The sequence below is a fragment of the Symphalangus syndactylus genome, chromosome 11 (genome assembly GCF_028878055.3).
Source record: "Symphalangus syndactylus isolate Jambi chromosome 11, NHGRI_mSymSyn1-v2.1_pri, whole genome shotgun sequence".
NCBI lineage: Eukaryota > Metazoa > Chordata > Mammalia > Primates > Hylobatidae > Symphalangus > Symphalangus syndactylus.
Window position 1 is genome coordinate 20786665 of NC_072433.2, and position 20095 is coordinate 20806759.

General features: G+C 44.5%; 1 protein-coding gene and 1 long non-coding RNA gene across 14 annotated transcripts; one reads left to right on the forward strand and one right to left on the reverse strand.

Moving 5' to 3' along the window:
• Positions 1–1609: 1609 nt before the first annotated feature.
• Positions 1610–17593, reverse strand: ZNF23 (zinc finger protein 23). 13 transcript variants are annotated; one of them, XM_063611626.1, is made up of 7 exons: positions 16972–17517; positions 16465–16581; positions 12045–12108; positions 11300–11430; positions 9295–9471; positions 8485–8601; positions 1610–3902 (listed from the first exon to the last, which is right to left on the reverse strand). In XM_063611626.1, exons 5-7 carry the CDS (start codon positions 9326–9328, stop codon positions 2110–2112), a joined length of 1944 nt encoding a protein of 647 aa, XP_063467696.1. In that variant the 5' UTR covers positions 9329–9471; positions 11300–11430; positions 12045–12108; positions 16465–16581; positions 16972–17517; the 3' UTR covers positions 1610–2109. The 13 variants fall into 13 exon arrangements, with proteins under 13 accessions (XP_063467696.1, XP_063467692.1, XP_063467699.1 ...); XM_063611622.1 differs by having other exon boundaries at positions 9295–9421; positions 10974–11430; XM_063611629.1 differs by having other exon boundaries at positions 1610–3899; positions 8494–8601; positions 10974–11430.
• LOC134731692 (uncharacterized) lies at positions 17581–19393 on the forward strand. The gene is made up of 2 exons (XR_010114164.1): positions 17581–17700; positions 19249–19393. It is a non-coding gene; the product is annotated as an uncharacterized lncRNA (long non-coding RNA).
• Positions 19394–20095: the final 702 nt, after the last annotated feature.

Below are 20095 nucleotides of genomic sequence, written 5' to 3' on the forward strand. Positions count from 1 at the left end.
TCTAATTTACTAGCGATTGCTTTTCTCCTGTTTTCATCTGTGGCATGTCAAAAGACCTGGAACATGAGGATCTGAAGGAAGAGTGATGCTCCCAGTCCAATTATCTTAAATAACTGTCCCACATTCAGAAAACCTCCAGTGGTTTTGACCCTCATTCTAAACTAAATGCTGACTAGCTTCTGTTTTAAGGAGCCTGGGGGCCAAAGACAGCATATGCCTTACAGAGCTCACAGGTGGGCATGGTGAGGAGGGGGTGTGTGGCACTTGGGGGATGGCAGAAGTTATCATGTCCTTTTCTTGCCTGTGTTTTCTGGTCCCTTTCTTACTACTTACTATTGGCCCTGCTGTTCTTCAGCTTCCTGATAGTTAGATTGCCTGCTCCTATTAGTGCTTAGAATTTTTTTTTTTTTTTTTTTTAAGACAGAGTCTCACTCTGTCACCCAGGCTGGAGTGCAGTGGCATGATCTTGGCTCACCGCAGCCTCCACCTCCTGGGTTCAAGTGATTCTCCTGCCTCCTGAGTAACTGGGACTATAAGCACACACCACCATGCCTGGCTAATTTTTGTATTTTTGGTAGAGATGGGGTTTCACCATGTTGGCCAGGATGGTCTCGATCTCCTGACCTCATGATCCGCCCACCTCAGCCTCCCAAACTGCTGGGATAACAGGCGTGAGCCACTGCGCCCAGCCTATTGCTTAGAATTTTTTAAGGTGTTGAGAGATTCCCTTCTAAAGAGTATCTTGAGGCTTCCAAGATCTTCATCAGAAACCTTGAAAACCACCAATGAGACTGGGAATCCAAGGTAGCCACCTTCCTTCAGGACCTGAAAACTCATGTGTTTATGCAAGAGTTCCAGTTATTACAAAACAGAAACCCTGTAACATGCTATCTTGTTGACTACATTTTATACTTATATAAAGGACATCTATAGTAAATGTCATTTTGGACAGCTGCATAGTATCCCATGTATGCACATGTAACAATGTAATATACAAAAAAACTTATTAATTTTCACACCTTAGAGTACTGAGATTGAATATCTCTTCTTAAACAGTCATTTTTTAATATCTGTTTAAAAGCTGCCTGTTAGTGTGTCTAAATTATTTATCTTTAGGTATTAATGTTTTAAGAGACAGGGTCTCACTGCCACCCAGGCTGGAGTGCAGTGGTGGTCACAGCTCACTGCAGCCTCGATTTCCTGGACTCAGGCGATCCTCCTGCCTCAGGCTCCCAAGCAGCAAGGACTGCAGGCACATACCACCATGCCTGGCTTTTATTATTTTTTGTAGCAATGGGATCTTGCTATGTTGCCCATACAGGTCTGGAACTCATGGCCTCACACAATCTTCCCGTCTCAGCCTCCCAAAGCACTGAGATTACAGGTCTGAGCCACCATGCCCAAATACTACATTTTTATATCACAAATCTTACAAAAGTATTTCCCCATTTTGTGCTTTATCTTTTAAACTTTAAAACAAAAATATATAGGAATATTTAGTTTTGAGTAGTCAATTTATCAGTACATACCCTGTGGCTAGTTTCTGGCTTTCATCTAATGCTTAGAAAGGTTTTCTCAATTAGATGAAAATTAAAAATGTACTCATACCTTTTTCCTTTCTTAAATAAATCTTTATTTTTCATCCTTTCAAAAGTAATACATGCTTGTTGTCAAAAATTAAACAAATAAATTAGTGTAGGTAGAGTATCTTTAGTATGGGTTTTCCTATCCAACAACAAGGCTTCTCTCTCTCTCCATTTATTCAAATTTCCTTTGTAAAGTGGCCCTCAGTGAAGACTTAAATTTCTCCATACAAGTCCTCCATAACTGTTTATTTCTAGAAAATCTACTTTTCTTGATGCTGCTGGGAATGAAATCTTTTTCTTATATTTTCTAATTCCTGTTGGTACAAAACAAAGCTATTTATTTTTGGATGTTTCTCTTTAACTGGTCATCCTTTCCTGATTAAAACTGAATAAAATAAAAACTGTTCCCATATGAAGACTCTGCCATATTAATGCCCTCTTGGGGGTTTTTCAATGGATGAATCTGATGATACTTGATCCATTTTGGCATTAACCTTAAGAGTTTTCTATATCTTTCTCATTATTAGGATTTTCCTTCACTATGGACACTCTGATGCTGACTGAGCTGGAAGCTAAACCTGAATGCTTTCCCACACACACTACACATATAGGGTTTCTTCCAAGTGTGGACTGTCTGATGTATAATGTAGTCAGAACTAAAGCTGAAGCCTTTGCCACATTCCACACATCTGAAGGGTTTCTCCCCAGTGTGGCTTCTCTGATGCCGAATTAAATGGGCATTAACGTGGAAGGCTTTTCCACACTCCTTACACTGAAAGGGTTTCTCTCCTGTATGGATTCTCTGGTGCACAATATAGTTAGAACTACAGCTGAATGCTTTCTCACATTCCATACATTTGAAAGGTTTCTCCCCAGTATGTATCCTCTGATGCCTAGTTAGTTTGGCATTGATACTGAAGGCTTTCCCACATTCCTTACATTGATAGGGCTTTTCTCCAGTATGGATTCGGTGATGATCAAGTAGGTTTCTTTTAGAAGTAAAGCATCTCCCACACTCATTACATTCAAAAGGTTTCTCCCCAGTGTGAATTCTCTGATGCCGCATTAGTTTCCCATTAACGCTGAAGGCCTTTCCACACTCATTACACTCATAGGGCTTCTCCCCAGTGTGAATTCTCAGATGCTGCCGAAATTGGGAGTTACATCTGAAGGCTTTCCCGCATTCATTACACTCATAGGGTTTCTCGCCTGTGTGAATTCTCTGGTGTTGAATTAACTTCCCTTTGACACTGAAGGCTTTTCCACATTCAGTGCATTCATAGGGTTTCTCACCTGTGTGGATTCTCTGATGCTGAATGAGTTTTGTATTATTATTGAAGCCTTTTCCACACTCTTTACATTGATAGGGCTTTTCTCCTGTGTGGATGCTCTGATGCTGCCTAAGCTGGGAGCTGCACCTGAAGCCTTTTCCACATTCATTACATTCATAAGGTTTCTCTCCAGTGTGGATTCTCTGATGTTGAATTAATTTCGCATTAACATTGAATGCTTTCCCACAGTCATTACACTCGTAAGGTTTCTCTCCAGTGTGGACTCTCTGATGTGTAATATATGCAGAACTACAGCTGAAGCCATTTCCACATTCCTTGCACTGATAGGGCTTCTCTCCCGTATGGATTCTCTGATGCCTACTTAGGCTTCCATTAACACTGAAGGCCTTCCCACACACCTTACACTGATAGGGCTTCTCCCCACTGTGGATTGTCTGATGTGTGATATAATGGGAACTGTAGCTGAAGCTTTTCCCACACTCCACACATTTGAAGGGTTTCTCCCCACTGTGAAGTCTTTGATGCCAAATTAATTTCTCGTTAATGCTGAAAGCTTTGCCATACTCCGAACACTGATAAGGCTTTTCCTCAGTGTTGTTTTCTTGATGTTGATTAAGTTGAGAGTCACACCTAAAGGGCTCTACTAATTCTTCACATTTGAAAGGTCTTTCCTCAGAATTAATTATTTCATGCTTAACGAGTTTTGTATCAAAGCTGATGGATTTCCCCAATCCTGTACACCCAGAGGGCTGCTCTCCAGTGATGGTATGACACTGATATGAGTTTGAACTTTGACTAAAAAAACACTCCTCCACAGGGCTTGTCTCGTCTTTCACTGTTCCATCAATGGTGTTGCTCTTCTCCTTCTTTATATTTCTTGCTGAGTAGAATTCCTGTTGTTTCTCTAGAAGAGAGGCTTCTGAAAAGTCTGTTTCCTGGGAAAAGTCTCTTTGAAGTACAAATGATACATTCTCTTTTCCTTCATACATTTCCTTTGTCAAATCATTGTCAGTCTGAATATCTACTATAAAAAACAGAAAACATAAAATGTCATGTAAGAACCATGTTAGGAAAAAGAACAGAACTGTGCTATGAAAGACCATAATAATCAGGGGGCTCCTTAAAATCACGAAACTAGGTCAAAAAACGTAGAGTTTCTCCATAAGGTGGGATAAGTAATTTGTAACTAACTAGTAAAAGAATACAATAAATCCATATATGCTGACATAAAAAGACATCCAAGATACAATCAAATGGAAAAACAAGTTGAAAAAACAGTATATAGAATAGATTTTCAGCTGTGTAAAGAAAAATATAAAAGGCAGATATATATATTTGTACATATCTAGAAAACTTCTAGAAGAATCCGTAAGAAACTAAACTGGCATAGGAAGTTTGGTTGACTTGCTTCCCCACTTTATACACTTTCTGTACTGTTGAGTGTAGGTGTCAATATTATAAAGCAATGAAAGTAATGATAAAAAAAAATCACCATTCCCACTGTGCCTAACGCAAGGCCAATGTAGAGAACATAACCAATCACATGAAAGTTAAAAGTGACAGCTGGTCAACCATTGTGGAAGTCAGTGTGGTGATTCCTCAGGGATCTAGAACTAGAAATACCAATTGACCCAGCCATCCCATTACTGGGTATATACCCAAAGGACTATAAATCATGCCGCTATAAAGACACATGCACACGTATGTTTATTGCGGCACTATTCACAATAGCCAAGACTTGGAACCAACCCAAATGTCCAACAACGATAGACTGGATTAAGAAAATGTGGCACATATACATCATGGAATACTATGCAGCCATAAAAAATGATGAGTTCATGTCCTTTGTAGGGACATGGATGAAACTGGAAAACATCATTCTCAGTAAACTATCGCAAGGACAAAAAACAAAACACCACATGTTCTCACTCACAGGTGGGAATTGAACAATGAGAACTCATGGACACAGGAAGGGGAACATCACACTCCGGGAACTGTTGTGGGTTGGGGGGAGCGGGGAGGGACAGCATTAGGAGATATACCTAATGCTAAATGACGAGTTAATGGGTGCAGCAAACCAACACGGCACATGGATACATATGTAAAAAATCTGGCCGGGCGCGGTGGCTCACGCTTGTAATCCCAGCACTTTGGGAGGCCGAGGCGGGCGGATCACGAGGTCAGGAGATCAAGACCACGGTGAAACCCCGTCTCTACTAAAAATACAAAAAATTAGCCGGGCGTGGTGGCAGGCGCCTGTAGTCCCAGCTACTCGGAGAGGCTGAGGCAGGAGAATGGCGTGAACCCGGGAGGCGGAGCTTGCAGTGAGCCGAGATTGCGCCACTGCACTCCAGCCTGGGCGACAGAGCGAGACTCCGTCTCAAAAAAAAAAAAAAAAAAAAAAAAAAAAAATCTGCACATTGTGCACATGTACCCTAAAACTTAAAGTATAATAATAAAAAAAAAAAAAAAGAAGGGGAAAAATAAATAAATAAAATGTTAAAAAAAAAAAAAAAGTGAGGCCGGGCGCGGTGGCTCACGCTTGTAATCCCAGCACTTTGGGAGGCCGAGGCGGGCGGATCACAAGGTCAGGAGATTGAGACCACGGTGAAACCCCGTCTCTACTAAAAATACAAAAAATTAGCCGGGCGTGGTGGCGGGCGCCTGTAGTCCCAGCTACTTGGAGAGGCTGAGGCAGGAGAATGGCGTGAACCCGGGAGGCGGAGCTTGCAGTGAGCCGAGATCGCGCCACTGCACTCCAGCCTGGGCGACAGAGCGAGACTCCGTCTCAAAAAAAAAAAAAAAAAAAAAGTGACAGCTGGGCACGGTAGCTCACGCCTGTAATCCCAACACTTTGGGAGGCTGAAGCAGGCAGATTCCCTGAGCTTGGGAGTTTGCAACCAGCCTGGGCAACACAGTGAAACCCCGTCTCTACTAAACCACAAAAAATTAGCTGGGCATGGTGGCACGTGCCTGTAGTTCCAGCTACTTGGGAGGCTGAGGCAGGAGAATTGCTCTAACCCAGGAAACAGAAGTTGCGGTGAGCCAAGTTCTTGCCACTGCACTCCAGTTTGGGTGACAGAGCGAGGCTCCATCTCAAAAAAAAAAAAGTGACAGTAGTGGAATAAAATTCTAGGTCTTGTCCACCAGATCAGCATTCTTTTAATCACCCATGCTTTTCTACACCCTGCAGTTTCTTCTTAGTTGTTTCTATAGCACTCATTTCCTTACTAAAAAAAAAAAAAGTAAAATGCTGAAGAAGGAAAAGGTACAGGATCCAACAGGATATGGCAACTTGGAGGATGACAAGAGTCAGCAGCACCAGGGAGCAAAATGGAAATAATTTTGTTTCTTTCCTTAGAACGTTAACTGTGGGCTTTCCAAAATTCCTCCTTCAACTTCATTTCCACTTTAGACAGGCTCTATTTAAGGTCCATCTCATCCCATTTCTTCCCAGTCCCCTCCAAATACTGCTGCATTAACCTTGCCTTTTCCTTTCACTTACCAATCCTAAACTTGATCACTCCCTAAAAGTCTTTTTATAATCCCAATAGTCTTTAGAACTAGAACTACTGATCTCTGCATTTGTTCCCAACTTTCTCAAAAGCTGAGTCCCAAAATGCCACCTCATATTTTTTCATCTTTCATCACTCCTCAACCACATGTAATATGCCCCCTGCCCCAGTATTTCATAATTGCCCTCAATAAGCCCCTCCAATTGCCTGGATTCCCCAGCAAGCACTTTCTAAATAATATTGGTCTCTTCCCAGCTAAAAAGATAATATTCATCTGTTGCTATAGACTGAATGTTTGTCCTCCCCACAAATTCATATTCTGAAATCCTAACCCCTGACGTGATTGTATTAGGAGGTTGGGCTATGGCAGAACCCTCATGAATGGGATTAATGCCCTTAAAAAAGAGCCCAGAGAGCTCCCTTTCTTGCTACCATGTGAGGATACAGTGAGAAGATGGCTGCCTATTAGCCAGGAAGCAGGCCCTTGCCAGACAGAACCTGCCTGCACCTTGATCTTGGACTAGAACTGTATAAAATAAATTTCTGTTATTTATAAGCCATCCAATCTATGGCAGTCTGTTATTGTAGCCCAAACTGACTGAGACATCTATACTATCAGACGTCTAGTCATCCTCTCCAGAAGTCTATTCCTGTTTTGCTGCACTCTCACCAACACTGAATATAATTTAATTATTCTCAATATGATAGGTGAAATATCTCTCGTTTTCATTTTCCTCTCTTGCAGTGAGGATGGCCATTTGACACAGTTACAGCAAATGAGTCTTAAACGGGTATCACTGAGTGGGCTTCTGAAGATTTTTAAAAAGAAAGTCAATGCTACTGCCATGGGCCTCATGCCCTTTGCCCTCCCTTCTGCCTGCCTAGAGCCTGTTTGATTCCTCATCCCAATTAACCCACATACGCTGACTACGTTAATGTTTCTATCACCAGCTAGGATCATGATGGGTTTCCTGGAAAAGTCAAAGACTTCAGGACAGTCAGCTGCCTACAGAATAAAACACAGGGTCCTTTGATTAAGACCTCACAATATCACTTTTTTTCCTGTATTTGTCAAGGCCATTATATGGCAAACTCTCCATTTCCAAAACATGCCTTCCTTGGTCAGATATAATCTGATAGAATGATCAAAAGGAATAAAAACCCACAGAAACCATCTAAGAAAAATGAAGACTCACTGAAAAAATTCAAGAGAATCTCACAGACCCTAAATATAAGAAATAACGGGGGGCCTCAGGGGAATGAGAAGTCATTTGGCAGCTACTCTACTGGCACCAATTGGAGCCCTGCTCCTTCAAGTGTGGTCTGGTAACCAGAAGTACTGGCATCGCCACATCACCAGGGAACTTCATAGAAATGCAGACTCCACACTTACTGCATATCTGTAAGACCTCAGGATTCATTTACACATTCACATTTAAGAAGCAAAAATTAAGAGCACTTCCTCCCTTCCACATTACCTTCCCTGTGTACAGCTGTCTTCCCCAAAACCAAAATAAAAATACTGAACTGAGCACACATTATAAGCTAGGTATTTGATATGTTATCTCATTTAATCCTCAACCCACAAGATAGTACTATTACTTCCTTTTATTATTAACCCATTTTCAGAGATGAGAACACTCAAAGAACCCACTCAAAGTCACGCAAATTAGGAAGCAGCACAGTTGGGACTGGACCTCAGAAAAGTCTCCTCTAAAGACTGTGCTTTTAACCACTTCTATCTGTGTGAAAAGGCTGTTAATTCTGTATCCTCCACACTATGTGAACAATGCTTAGAAATGGCAAGGAACTCCCAAACTACTGAGTCCCTTAATTTTGTCTGAGAAAGGCAGGATTCCAAAATTAGGATTGAAGAGTCAGAATGAAGGGTTTGAAAAAAGATCTGTTCTTGGAATTAGACACAACAAACTTTGAAGACAGAAAGATAAGGACTATCTATCTCTATGAATCATCAAAATTTACTCAAACTTCACTCTGTATGACTGGCCAATAAACACAGTATGTTTATATGTTGCTAAAGCTGGCTTTATGCCTAAAGTGCTAAATTCCAACAGAATGGGAAATATGTACCTCCCTTACCAGTCCGGAGGCCCTGGAGGCCTGTTCCTGCAGCCAGTGGAGATGGTTCCCCCAGCTCACCTCCTCCCTCCAGTTGTGAGATCACAGCAGGTTTGAGAAGTGGAAATCCTGGTTTGGGAGAGGTAAATAGGAGAGACAGATGAATAAACTCCCACAGACAAATTCCTAAGCCTCTTCTCAGATTGTCTCAGCAATGGGGAGGGAAGGTAAGAACCCCAGGAGGTCCCAAGCCTCAGGACTACGGGAAAGTACTGTGGGGCTTAGGAAGGACTAGAGAGACCTTGGAGACTTCCAAGGGCTGTGGGAGGCAAACGTGGGGGTTGGGGGTGAAGGCTTGGGAAAGTGTGGGAGAGCCTGGGAAGGGCCCAGACTGTAGGCCTAGGAGACCTCATGCAGGGCAAGCAGGGAGATTCTGCCCAAAGGGATACCACTTTTTGACCTTGGCCTGAAATATCCAGAGTACACTGAGATCCTTGAAAAGACTCAAGACAGGTAAGATGAGGGGGCAACTGAAGATGCCACTGTGGAACAGGAAGCCACTGGATTCCAGTGTTTCCAAAACATAGCTTTCATGGGTTGGATCAACAGTGCATACCAGTTCCAAGCAAAGTCCTATATAGGCCTACAAAAGGCTTGGCGTTTGCCCCTGCCAGTAACCTCTAAGTCTAGGAGATTAGGAACAGCTCTGGGGTTCTCACTCAGTAAAGGATTACCAGAGATCCCCCTAGTAACCTCTAAGGGAGAAGCAAGCCAGGAACCCCAGTTGAGAGAGTCCAGGTTCCCAGGGGAGAGAGGTCTTACCCAGGGAGGCCACATTCCCATAATTCTCCAGCATCACATCCCTGTACAGGGTCCTCTGTGCAGGGGACAGGCCATCCCATTCCGCCTGAGTGAAGTACACAGCCACGTCCTCAAAGGTCACCGACTTCTGAAACAACAGGTTCCTGCTGCCCTAGGGCCAATTCCATGGCTCAGGCCCTAAGTGAGGGGCAGAGGGGAGTATAAGGGCTTGGGGAGGGTGCTTGTGAGAGCACAAAATTAATATTAACAACAAGGGAAAGATCTCAGAAAAAACATCGAGAAAGTAAACTACAGAGTATCCACCTTCTCCCACAGCAGGGAAACCTCATGCCATTTTTCACACAAATAAGAGGTAACATAAGACAGGCTGAAAGAAAAAAATTTTCTGTAAGCAAATTCTCTAAAGCCAACTCCACTCTTTTAGATAAGCTGGTCCCTCCCAGCAAACTCGGGGCTGATCCACCAGCAGGTCCCACACCACTCCCCTGAGGTCTTGGCTCCCCTGCACCTAACCTCAGCCCTGTTCTGCTCCCCTGCACCTAACCTCAGCCCTGTTCTGCTCCCTACCCATCGCCCTCATCCTCACAGCTCAAGCCACCCCCAAAGGTCAGCCACGGCTTCTGCCTCATCCAGCCCCACCAGATTCCCTTCACAGACCCCCCAACAAGGGGCTGTGCAGCCTCTGCTTGAGCACCTCCAGCCAAGGATGCTCCATGCTGCTCAGGCTGCAGGGTCTTCCTGGAAAGCAAGAATTTTCCTTCCCCGCTCCCATTCAAATCTCATCCTTTCCAACTTCTCTGAAAGCTTCACTGTTTCTCCAAGAACATTTGGGAAAGCAGGGAGACTGGCCTTCCCACTGGCCGGCTACTCTCCCCTTTGCATCACTAAGGATGTGGTTGGCACAAGCTCCACCACTCAGGGATGCTTCGTGTCGCTCCCAGGCCCAACCACCCCTTCTGGGCAGCTGCAGCCTCTGGTAGGCTCACCCTCTGCCCACCTCAGCCTGCTCTAACAACCATGGGGGATCACTGGCAGGGATCTGCTGCTCAACTCCTCTCTGCCGGGATGTGTCTTCCTGGAGTTTACTGACCTCCACCCATCAGCAATTCTAGTCCAACCTCTAAGTGTTTCTGTGAGTCTTCTTTGTGTGACCTTCAACAAGTAACTTCTCTGCACAAAATATAATGTCTTCACCGTGTGCCGCCGCCACCACCACCCCAGTAAGTTGGCACTTCCTTCTGAACTTACACCTCAGCTGGGGTCAGAATCATCCTCACAAGAAACCTCAGCCAGAAACCTGGGGATTGTTCTTGACTTCCCGCCTTCTTTATCACCACAAATCCTTTGACTCTCTATGTCCGAAAGATTTTTTTTTTTTCTTTGAGATGGAGTGTCTCGCTCTGTCACCCAGGCTGAAGCGCAGTGGCGCGACCTTGGCTCACTGTACCCTCTGCCTCCCAGCCTCAAGCAATTCTCCTGCCTCAGCCTCCTGAGTAGCTGGGACTATAGGCATGCACCACAACACCCAGCTCATTTTTCTATTTTTAGCAGAGACAGGGTTTCACCATGTTGGCTAGGCTGATCTTGAACTCCTGACCTCAAGGGATCCACCCACCTGAGCCTCGCAAAGCGCTGGGATTACAGGCGTGAACCACCACACCCAGCCATGATTTTCCTACCTTAAGCATTACTTGAATTGGATCCCTCTTTAATGATGGCTTTCCTTGATGAAGCCCATGTCACGGGACCAGTGGGATTCTTCTTTGTGAAGTGGTCACCGTGCTTTTGAATCTTCCTTACAAATTATTCCATACACATTACAAATCTGACCAAGTTAACATCACTGGTTCCACAGCTGTCTTATGGCTAAGCAGTTCTGAATCACACAATAACTCTGTGATCCTGGGCAAGTTACTCTGCTCCCCTTTTGCCTTTTCTTTTTAGGTGGAAAGAGTACAACACAGCACTTATCACAGAGGCGGTTGTCAGGACCAAACGACCATACAAAGGGCTTAGCATGGCGCCTGGAGCATAGTAAGCCTCCAAAGATACAACTGGTGTGACTGTGGCTATGATTGTTCCCAATCTGTAGTCCATGGAAGTCCATGGATGAGCTTCAGGGGATCCGTGAAGTCCCTGAAAATGTATGGAAAATTTGGTTTGCAGGTTTATTTTTCTGCAGGACAGGGTGGAAAGCTCTTCTCAGAGACCTAAAGTCTGCATCCTAAGCTTTGAAAGCTTCACAAGGACAATGAGACATTCCGTCCCATGTGACTGTCTTCCCCCTCCCTTGACTCCACTCCCTGTGACCTTCCCTTACCCCTGAATTAGAGGCACAGCCATCCTTCTCTGATCAGGTCCTGCTATTCCTCTTCTCTACATCCCCACCACAGATAGTCCAATCCTCTGCGACTGTCTTCCACTCACACCCCCGCACAGTACATCCCACAGGGGTGGTTTCCACGTCCCCATTCACCCAGAGCCCTATGCTGGGGGTACTCCTGTAGAGAGGAGCAGAGACCCTCAGTGTGCAGAAGACCACCACCCTCCTGCTCTCCTGCTCACTCTCCCGCTGCCTCCACTCGCTACTGTCCTGGTCTCTGCCGCCCTCCCCGCACAACACCTCTTTCCCACAAGTTCCAGTCCAGCAGGTGGAAGCAGCTGTCATCCCGAGGCTCACCAGCTCCCCTTCTCAATGTTTTTCAATCTGAAACTGCCCAGAGGAAGAGCTGAAGGACCCCACAGCTCACCTGGGGCCAGGCTGTCAGGTGTGTGGCTGCCATTCCCTGGTCCCCTCTCAGAGAAGGGCTGGAGCTAAGGAGAAACACAAAGAGAGACAAGTGTGAGGCAAGCCACCCCCACCAGAGCAACATAGCCCCTCACAGAAAATGCAAGACACAGGCAGCTTGCATCCAAATAGGAGTGCGAACAGGAGCTGCCCAAGAAGGGAGTGATCTGTTCACTGGCTCAGTGCCTAGGACTCCAGGATATGACACTGAAATTCACTGCCAGGAACATTAGGACTTTACAATTCTGATACATATCACACACACAGAAGAGTACATATATATAATTAAAAAATAAACAAAAATAAAAAATAAAAAGAAGAAGAAGAGTGGATATAAAACCTGCTGGGCACGGTGGCTTGTGCCTATAATCCCAACACTTCGAGAGGCCAAGGCGGGTGGATCACTTGAGCTCAGGAGTTTGAGACCAGCCTGGACACATGGCAAAACCCTGTCTCTATAAAAAATACAAAAATTAGGCCGGGCGCGGTGGCTCAAGCCTGTAATCCGAGCACTTTGGAAGGCCAAGGCGGGCAGATCACAAGTTCAGGAAATCAAGACCATCCTGGCTAACACGGTGAAACCCCGTCTCTCTAAAAATACAAAAAATTAGCCGGGCGCGGCGGTGGGCGCCTGTAGTCCCAGCTACTCGGGAGGCGGAGGCAGGAGAACGGCGTGAACCCAGGAGGCGGAGCTTGCAGTGAGCCAAGATTGCGCCACTGCACTCCAGCCTGGGCGACAGAGCAAGACTCCGTCTCAAAAAAAAAAAAAAAAAAAAAATTAGCCAGGGGTGGTGGCACATGCCCGTGGTCCCAGCTATTCGGGTGTCTGACGTGGGAGGATCACTTGAGCCTGGGAAGTCAAGGCTGCAGTGAGCCAAGATCACACCACCGCACTCCAGCCTGGGTGATGAGAGTGAGACGCCATCTCAAAAAAATAAAAAATAAAAATTAATAAAATAAAATGTATGCAGAGCCTAAAAAATAAAGCAAAAAGTCATGTATCCACAATTCAGTTCAAGAAATAGGACAATACCAAGATCTTTGACTTATTTCTCTTTCTCAACACAAGCATCATCTTCAATATCACAGCAGGAGAAGCTGGGCTGGCTGGGCTGTAGCCCCACAGTACACAGGCCTGGGGAGTCAGACCCCAGGGAGGCAGCGCCTGGAGAAGGCAGCTGCCCCCCAGTATCCTGCCGCATTTCCTCAGAGCTCTGAATGTCCTCAAGAATCCTAACACTCTGGAGAGGTCTTGAGAGGTCAGTCCTCCTAAGGACAGCCTGTGCTGTCCTTAGGAAGCTGAGCTGGAAGTTAGGGACCAGGCTGTTTCCCAAACTTTCCAGTCTTCTGATAGTGAATGAGCCAAGGCCTACACTTCTGCGTCAGCTCCTGAGAGAGGAGATCACTGTAGCAGCCAGTCCCGTGACCCAGAGCCTCTTGTTCACTGTATTCAAAAACACATGGACTAGTGATTTTCTGACTTTTACTGCCCCTAAAGTCTTGAAATTACATTTTCCTAAAATACCATCCATTTCTTCCAGGATTTCAACTTTACTAGTACAGAGTTGCAGAAAATACTGGCTCATGTTTCTTTCCATTTCCTCCATATCCAGAGCTAGTTTGCTTTTCCCACTTCTTCTTTTGAATATATGTGCTTTCTAGACCTTTTTCCCAGGGTTAGAGTTAGAGACTAACATTTATGTCCCTGCCAAATTCATATGTTGAAGCTCTAGCCCCCAGTGTGACTGTATTTGGAGACGGGACCTGTGAGGAGGTAATAAGGATAAATGAGGTCCTAAGGGGCGGACAAAGGTCCTAAGGTTAAATGAGGTCCAATAGGGGTGGTGCCTTTACAAGGAGAGACCCAGAGCCCACGTACCTACTCACTCCCTGCCTCCTCCATGTGAGGACACAACAAGAGGGCTACCATCTACGAGCCAGGAAGACAGCCCCGGCAGGAGCCAAAATCAGCTGGCACCATGCTCCTGGACTTCCAGTCTCCAGGACTGTGAGAAATAAGTATGTTGGTGAAGCCACCCAGTCTATGGTATTTTGTTAGGGCAGCCCAAGCAGACTAATACAGTTGGGCTGAGCAGTGGTTTACTTATTTTAATGTAGTTTCCTTCTATTTTCAAAGAACCAGCTTTTCTAGTTGAGCAACAGTACTTTCTTCTATTTGTTTTAAATTCACTAATTCTGCTCTTAGTTTGTTCCTTCAGCTCTGTAAGGGGCAGTGTAAGCACCACTCCAATCCTCTTATCCCATCCTTAGTCCAGTTCTACAGAGGTTAGTCAGCTTTATGAAGCTGCAACCTACCAGAACCTTCACAAGGACCTACATCACCTATGCCTGGTTCCTGCCCTGGGGCTTCTCTGGTGTCCTATGTGGGACACCTGTGGACACCTGCTGGGCCCTGAAGTGCAGAGGCATTAACACCTGTGGGACCCCCTTGACCAATGGGGGAGAGAAACCAATGGATAAATGTTTTCCCCATCAATCCCCCAGCAGGGCAGCCTTAAGACTCCAAGGCTCCTCAAAGGCCCTGCAAGGCAGAGCCTGTTGAGGGCCGAGCATACCAGTGCATCCTTGTACCAGTTCTCCCCTCTCTGTTTCACTCCCCTTGTCGTTCACTCTGCCCCTGTGACCATATTCCTAAATAAATTCCTACACAAATATCTTTGTTCCACGTTCTGCTTTTGGGGAAGCTTAGACTACAAAAGGCTTTTTTCCTACCTTCTTGAGGTTGCATGACTTATTCAATTATTTTCATTCTTTCCTATTTGGCAATTAAAGCCTATAAGGCCACAAATTTTCCTTGGGAGACACTATTTGCCACATTCCAGAGGTTTTTATATTTCATGTTTTAATTACTGTTTTATACTCAGTCAGCAATTCTGTTTTGTCTCTGACCTAGTAATTGCTTAGGATAGTTTGCTGTTGCTCATTTCTTCAGTTTATAAGTTCTGGCTTTATTGCATGATGGTTATATAACCCAATCTACTAACTTCTACTTTACACATTTTTCAGGGTTTTTCTGTAACTCGTGTCCATTTAAAAAAATATATTATCTGGTGTTTAAAGAGAAAACTTATTCTGTGATGGGAGAATATACAACTCCATTTTTAGATAACAAATCAACTCTACCAATTACATATGTAGTGTGATAGCTACCCCACTCAGCTAGTCAAGGGTGTATAGTCAAGGGTGTATACCTGCTGCCTGAACCTTGAAGGCCAGGCAGTGAGTCAAGACCATGGGGCTCAGCAGAGGAGCAGGTGTTTGCAAGAACGTAAACATCCTAGAAAGTATATGAGAACCTACCAAGAAAAGTCTCATCATTTAAATGCAGTAGGCAAACAGCCAGAAAATTCTCTAAAAAGTACTTAGAGACGAGGGGCATCACAGGTCTCTAAAGCTGTCCTGCCGCCATCCAGGAGTAAGTATGTAAGTCCTAATAAACTCATCTACTTGCCAAGCTGGACTTGTCCAAGGCATTCTTTGGTCTCTTGGCTCCCTCCCAAGGGGACAGTTTTTTTTTAAATACGATTCCGGGTTTTTTCCTGTTATGACATTATACAGATTTTCTACATAATCCTTGATTACTTTTACCTAATTAAACCAAGATGGCCAGTGAAGAACTAACTCTCACAAAACACTGAGCTCAGATGTGTCATGAGCAAATCCTTTCAATGTTTCGGAAATGAGTAATTCTAACACTATGTAAACGGTAGCAGAGCACAGCAAACTAAGTTTCCCAATTCTTTTTATGGTGCCAGCACAATACTGATGCAAAAACTACAGACCAGTCTCATTTATGAATTCTAATGCAAAAATTCTATCAAGGAATAGACTCCAGTAGTTCATTAAATATATCATGAGTAAGTAGGATTATCCCACGAAGATAAACAAAGCTCAACGTTAGGATACTAATTAGTATATTTTTCACATTAATAAATCAAAGAAAGATAAACACACTGTCCATCTCAACAGATGCCAAAGATGTTTAACATAATTCAACATTTGTGCCTAATTTAAAAAACTTACACACTAGAGAAACTCTCATATGTAGGAGGTACGCACAAAAATATTATCAGCACATTTTAATAACAAAACACCGAAAACAACCCACATGTCCATCGAAAATACATCGATAAATTTTCATACAGTTTTTACAATGGAACATTACCCAGAAGCTACACACAGAATGAATTTGAAAACTTAACATTGAATTATGCGAGTCCCAGATGACTTATACACACAATGGAGCTTTATATGAAGCTCAAAAAAAAAATTTAAGTACATTGCTTACAGATACATGCATACGTAATTATTTTTAAAAATAATAGGGCTACAATTAACACAAAATTCAAGATGACTGTTACCTCTAGGGGTTGGAGGCTGGGAGTTGGGTTGAGGAGGAGGAACACATTGATAATTCAGCAGTACTGGCAATCTTCTCTTTCTTAATTGGGTGGTGTGTTCATGGATGCTTTTTACTACTATATACATAACATATAAATATATATTTTAAATAAATATATAAACCAGCAAGGATGGGGTGAAATTGAGGACCCAAAATGTAATACAAAGAACAGCCAATGTGCCTAACTATACTACAGTGAACATAACCACACTTAAGTGGTAGGAAAGAAAAGGGGTAAGCAACTTTGGAAAACAGTATTTTGACTAAACACCATAAGATTAAAGACAAAAAGACCTGTATCCAAGTACTGTACTTTAGGTAGTAAATTTGCTTTTCATGGGGATATGAATTAGCGATTCTGAAACTACTAAATATATTCTAAAACTGAGTGACTTCGTAATTACGTTGTAGAAGTCATTCCCAGGTCATTGTCAACCCAGAGCCGAGAGAAGGAGGGCTGAGTTACCTTTTGGGACTGACACTGATCCAGGAGATAATGTCCTCCAAAAGCCGGGCTTCTTCTGCTGCCGGGTGACTGGGAGGGGCTCTGCGCTCCCACTCGGCCCTAACTCATGACCCTATGGCAGGAGCCTGGGAGCACACGGTACATACTCGGGATGCACATAGGTTAATGTTCCTGCCAGACCTCAGCATGTCAAAAGACTTGTGGTATCACCTCGTGCCGCTTCATGCCCGCAAATATTCCACCCTTTAGCTGCACCGACACATCTTCCCCCAGCCGATCAAGTGCTAAATGCTCGGGGCTTCGTGGCTGGGACAGCAACGTGGGTTTCCCCTTCCAATGGGCGCAAGCTATAGAGCCACAAAGACCAAAGCTGGAGTCGAGGAGAGCGGAAGAGCACCCCGGGCCGCCGCCCTGCTCCCTCTCCCAGCCTGGGCCTCCTGGCAGCGTAGGCCACGGGAGACCCAGCAGCACCCAGGGTGGGAGTGCGTCTCAATCGGACCCAGAGCCTGGGGGACAGGGAATGACCGACAGTGCTCGGAGACCCGCACTCACCTCCGCAGCGGGCTGCTCCCCGGCGCTGCCGGAAGTGCGTCACCAGGCGGCCGGGCCTCTCTGGGAGAAAGGTCGCTCCGCCTCGCTGGTGGTCACGCCCGGCCAGCTGTGGCCGCATCCCCGTCGGCTAGCTCGGGTCTGGCCCACGGTGACTGTTACCGCTGGAGAATGGGGCAGGTAAGAATCAGAGCCAAGCGGGGACCCAGCCTGGGGAGGTGAAGCTGCAGGTGCCGCCACGTGTGGGAGTCTTGGAAATGGACCAGTGGATGGCGCTCTGTCACACCCAATGCCCCCTTTTTCTAACAAATAGTTTGTAATGTCCATCTTATTCTCCTGACCTGATATTCATACATAATGGCCTAGAAAATCATACATAACATACACACCTACATATTAAAAACTAATGTTATGCCTTAAGTGTAATGAAAGAGAAAAAAAAAAGAGGACGGTCATCTGTCGTTTAAAAACACATACTTCAATGTGTTTGGTCTTGGCTGCTGCAGGAGACCTAATAAGGTGGTCGCCTTTACACATAGACGTTGTCTGAATGCCGCAGCCACAAAGCTGTGACTTATATTGTTTTAAAAGTCACAAAAGTGTGATCCAAAATGGCAAACATGTTTTGGTGAAGTTCTGAATGAAACACAGGACAATTGTCTCTGGATTATACAATAATTACATTCCTGGAATATCAGTGTATGTTAAAACTGTGCAAAAATACATGTTTATCCAGAAAACAGGTTTAGATTCAGATAATTTAGAAATAGAATTTTCACCTACCTGAATGTTCAGCAAGACATTTGAAAGTGTGAACATTTTTTTAATGGGCAGGACTGTCCTGTACATTGCAGGATCCTGGCTCCTATCCACAACGCTAGTAGCAATGTTACCACTGACACCAAATATAACAAAATACCTACCATAAAATTCCAAAATGAGCCCCGGGGGAAGGGAGACAGTACTAAATGCCACTGGATTGGATGACCCTTAAAATCCCCACCCCTCACACACCCCCCAACCCTGGTAATGTAGGCTTTTCTTCCTTCCAGCGCTGATCCATCCAACGCTGCTGCCCTGGAGACTGGTATTTGGCTCCCACTTGCCTCTGTGGCCTCTTATCACACCCATTCATTCCCTGACTCCACCTCAGCCCTACATGCTAAAAACGCTGTTCTCTAAATCTAGAATTCCCTTCTCTTCCCATTCCTACCTTCCAGCTTGACTGTTACTGGAAGTGTGAGCTCAAATCCCATTTTGCATGGGAAGCAAGCCTTCTCTGATCATCCAGAATAAGGCAGGACACTCATTTATGTGCCATCACAGCACTGTATACTTATTTAATGGTGATAGCTTATTTATATGTCTGTCTTCTCTGGTGGCTCCAGGGAACAGACACTGTATCTATCTTGTTCAACATCATCATCGTCAGCTAGAGAATAACCTGGCAGAAAGAAGGAGAGCAATAAACATTTGTTGTTGACAACGGTCCAAAGGCTCCAGCCCTAACTCTTAGGCAGAAGCCTACTTTGTGTGTCCCCAAGGGTAGGATATGTCCTATGCCTTGGACCTTGACAGTGACCATGGCCAGGTGCCCTTCTGTGCCTTGTCCTGACCCTGATCTTCACTGTTTTCCAAAATGAGCTCATTAAGAAAATGATTGGGCAGAGTAATAGCTGGGGATTATGTTGCTCTTGTCAATAAGTTCTGTTTTTCACTTCTTTCTAGGGTCAGAAATCAGGAGTGAGGACTTGTTGAAAGAAATAGGAAGGAATCAGGAGATCACACAAATGCTGGCCCCAAATGTTTGCATCATAAACCTACTGCCTAATTTTACAGATGAGAAAATAAAGCTCTCTAAATAACCACAAAACTCCTACTCCTACTTCAGACATATCGGAAAAATGAGATAATAATGCACAAACCAAGTTTCAAAAGCTCTACAGTAGGTCTGGAGAGATGGAGATCAGTTCTTGCCTGTCAACCCCTGTTCTTCCATTCTTATATGGTCACAGAATCTCTAGCAAGGAACATGACAGCTCAGGAAAAAGCACACATTTCCCAGCATTCTTTAAGGCAAAGTGTGTCCATGTGACCAACTTCTGGCAAACAGGCTGTAAGAAAAAATGTGATGCTGTTTCCTTAAAGACAAGGGACATGCCCTCCTTGGCCGCAAACTTTCATCGACCAGGTGGAATGTTGACAAGGGAGAGCATCAGAGCATCTTGGACCATGTGAATAAGGGTGTGGCTGCTGGGGATGACAGAGCAACTGAAAGGAGGAGTCACAGAGCTGCTATATCAGCCCCAGATGGCTTACTTTCTGATGATACATGAAAGAGAAATACACTTTCATCAAATTTAAACCACATTTATTTGGGTTCTTCAAATTAATTTCCAAGCCCATAGCCTAACTAATACCCCTAGAAATGAGGAAGGATGGAAAAATCACACAACACAGCAGTTAAAAAATGAAGCTGGCTCTTCGACTACAGCATTCTAGAAGTTCATTTCCATGCTGGGCCTGCAGCCATGTAGTGTCAGTTTCCTCCTGCTCAGCTCTAAGGCTTCTTCTC

Bases quoted from the DNA above. Each gene is read 5' to 3' on its own strand.
- ZNF23 (XM_063611621.1), bottom strand. From the start codon at position 12,077: ATGGCAGCCACACACCTGACAGCCTGGCCCCAG. The intron at 9,422-12,044 runs GTGAGCTGTGGG...CTGTTGTTTCAG, and splicing joins ACCTGACAGCCTGGCCCCAG to AAGTCGGTGACCTTTGAGGA. The intron at 8,602-9,294 runs GTAAGACCTCTC...CTCCCAAACCAG, and splicing joins TGGGAATGTGGCCTCCCTGG to GATTTCCACTTCTCAAACCT.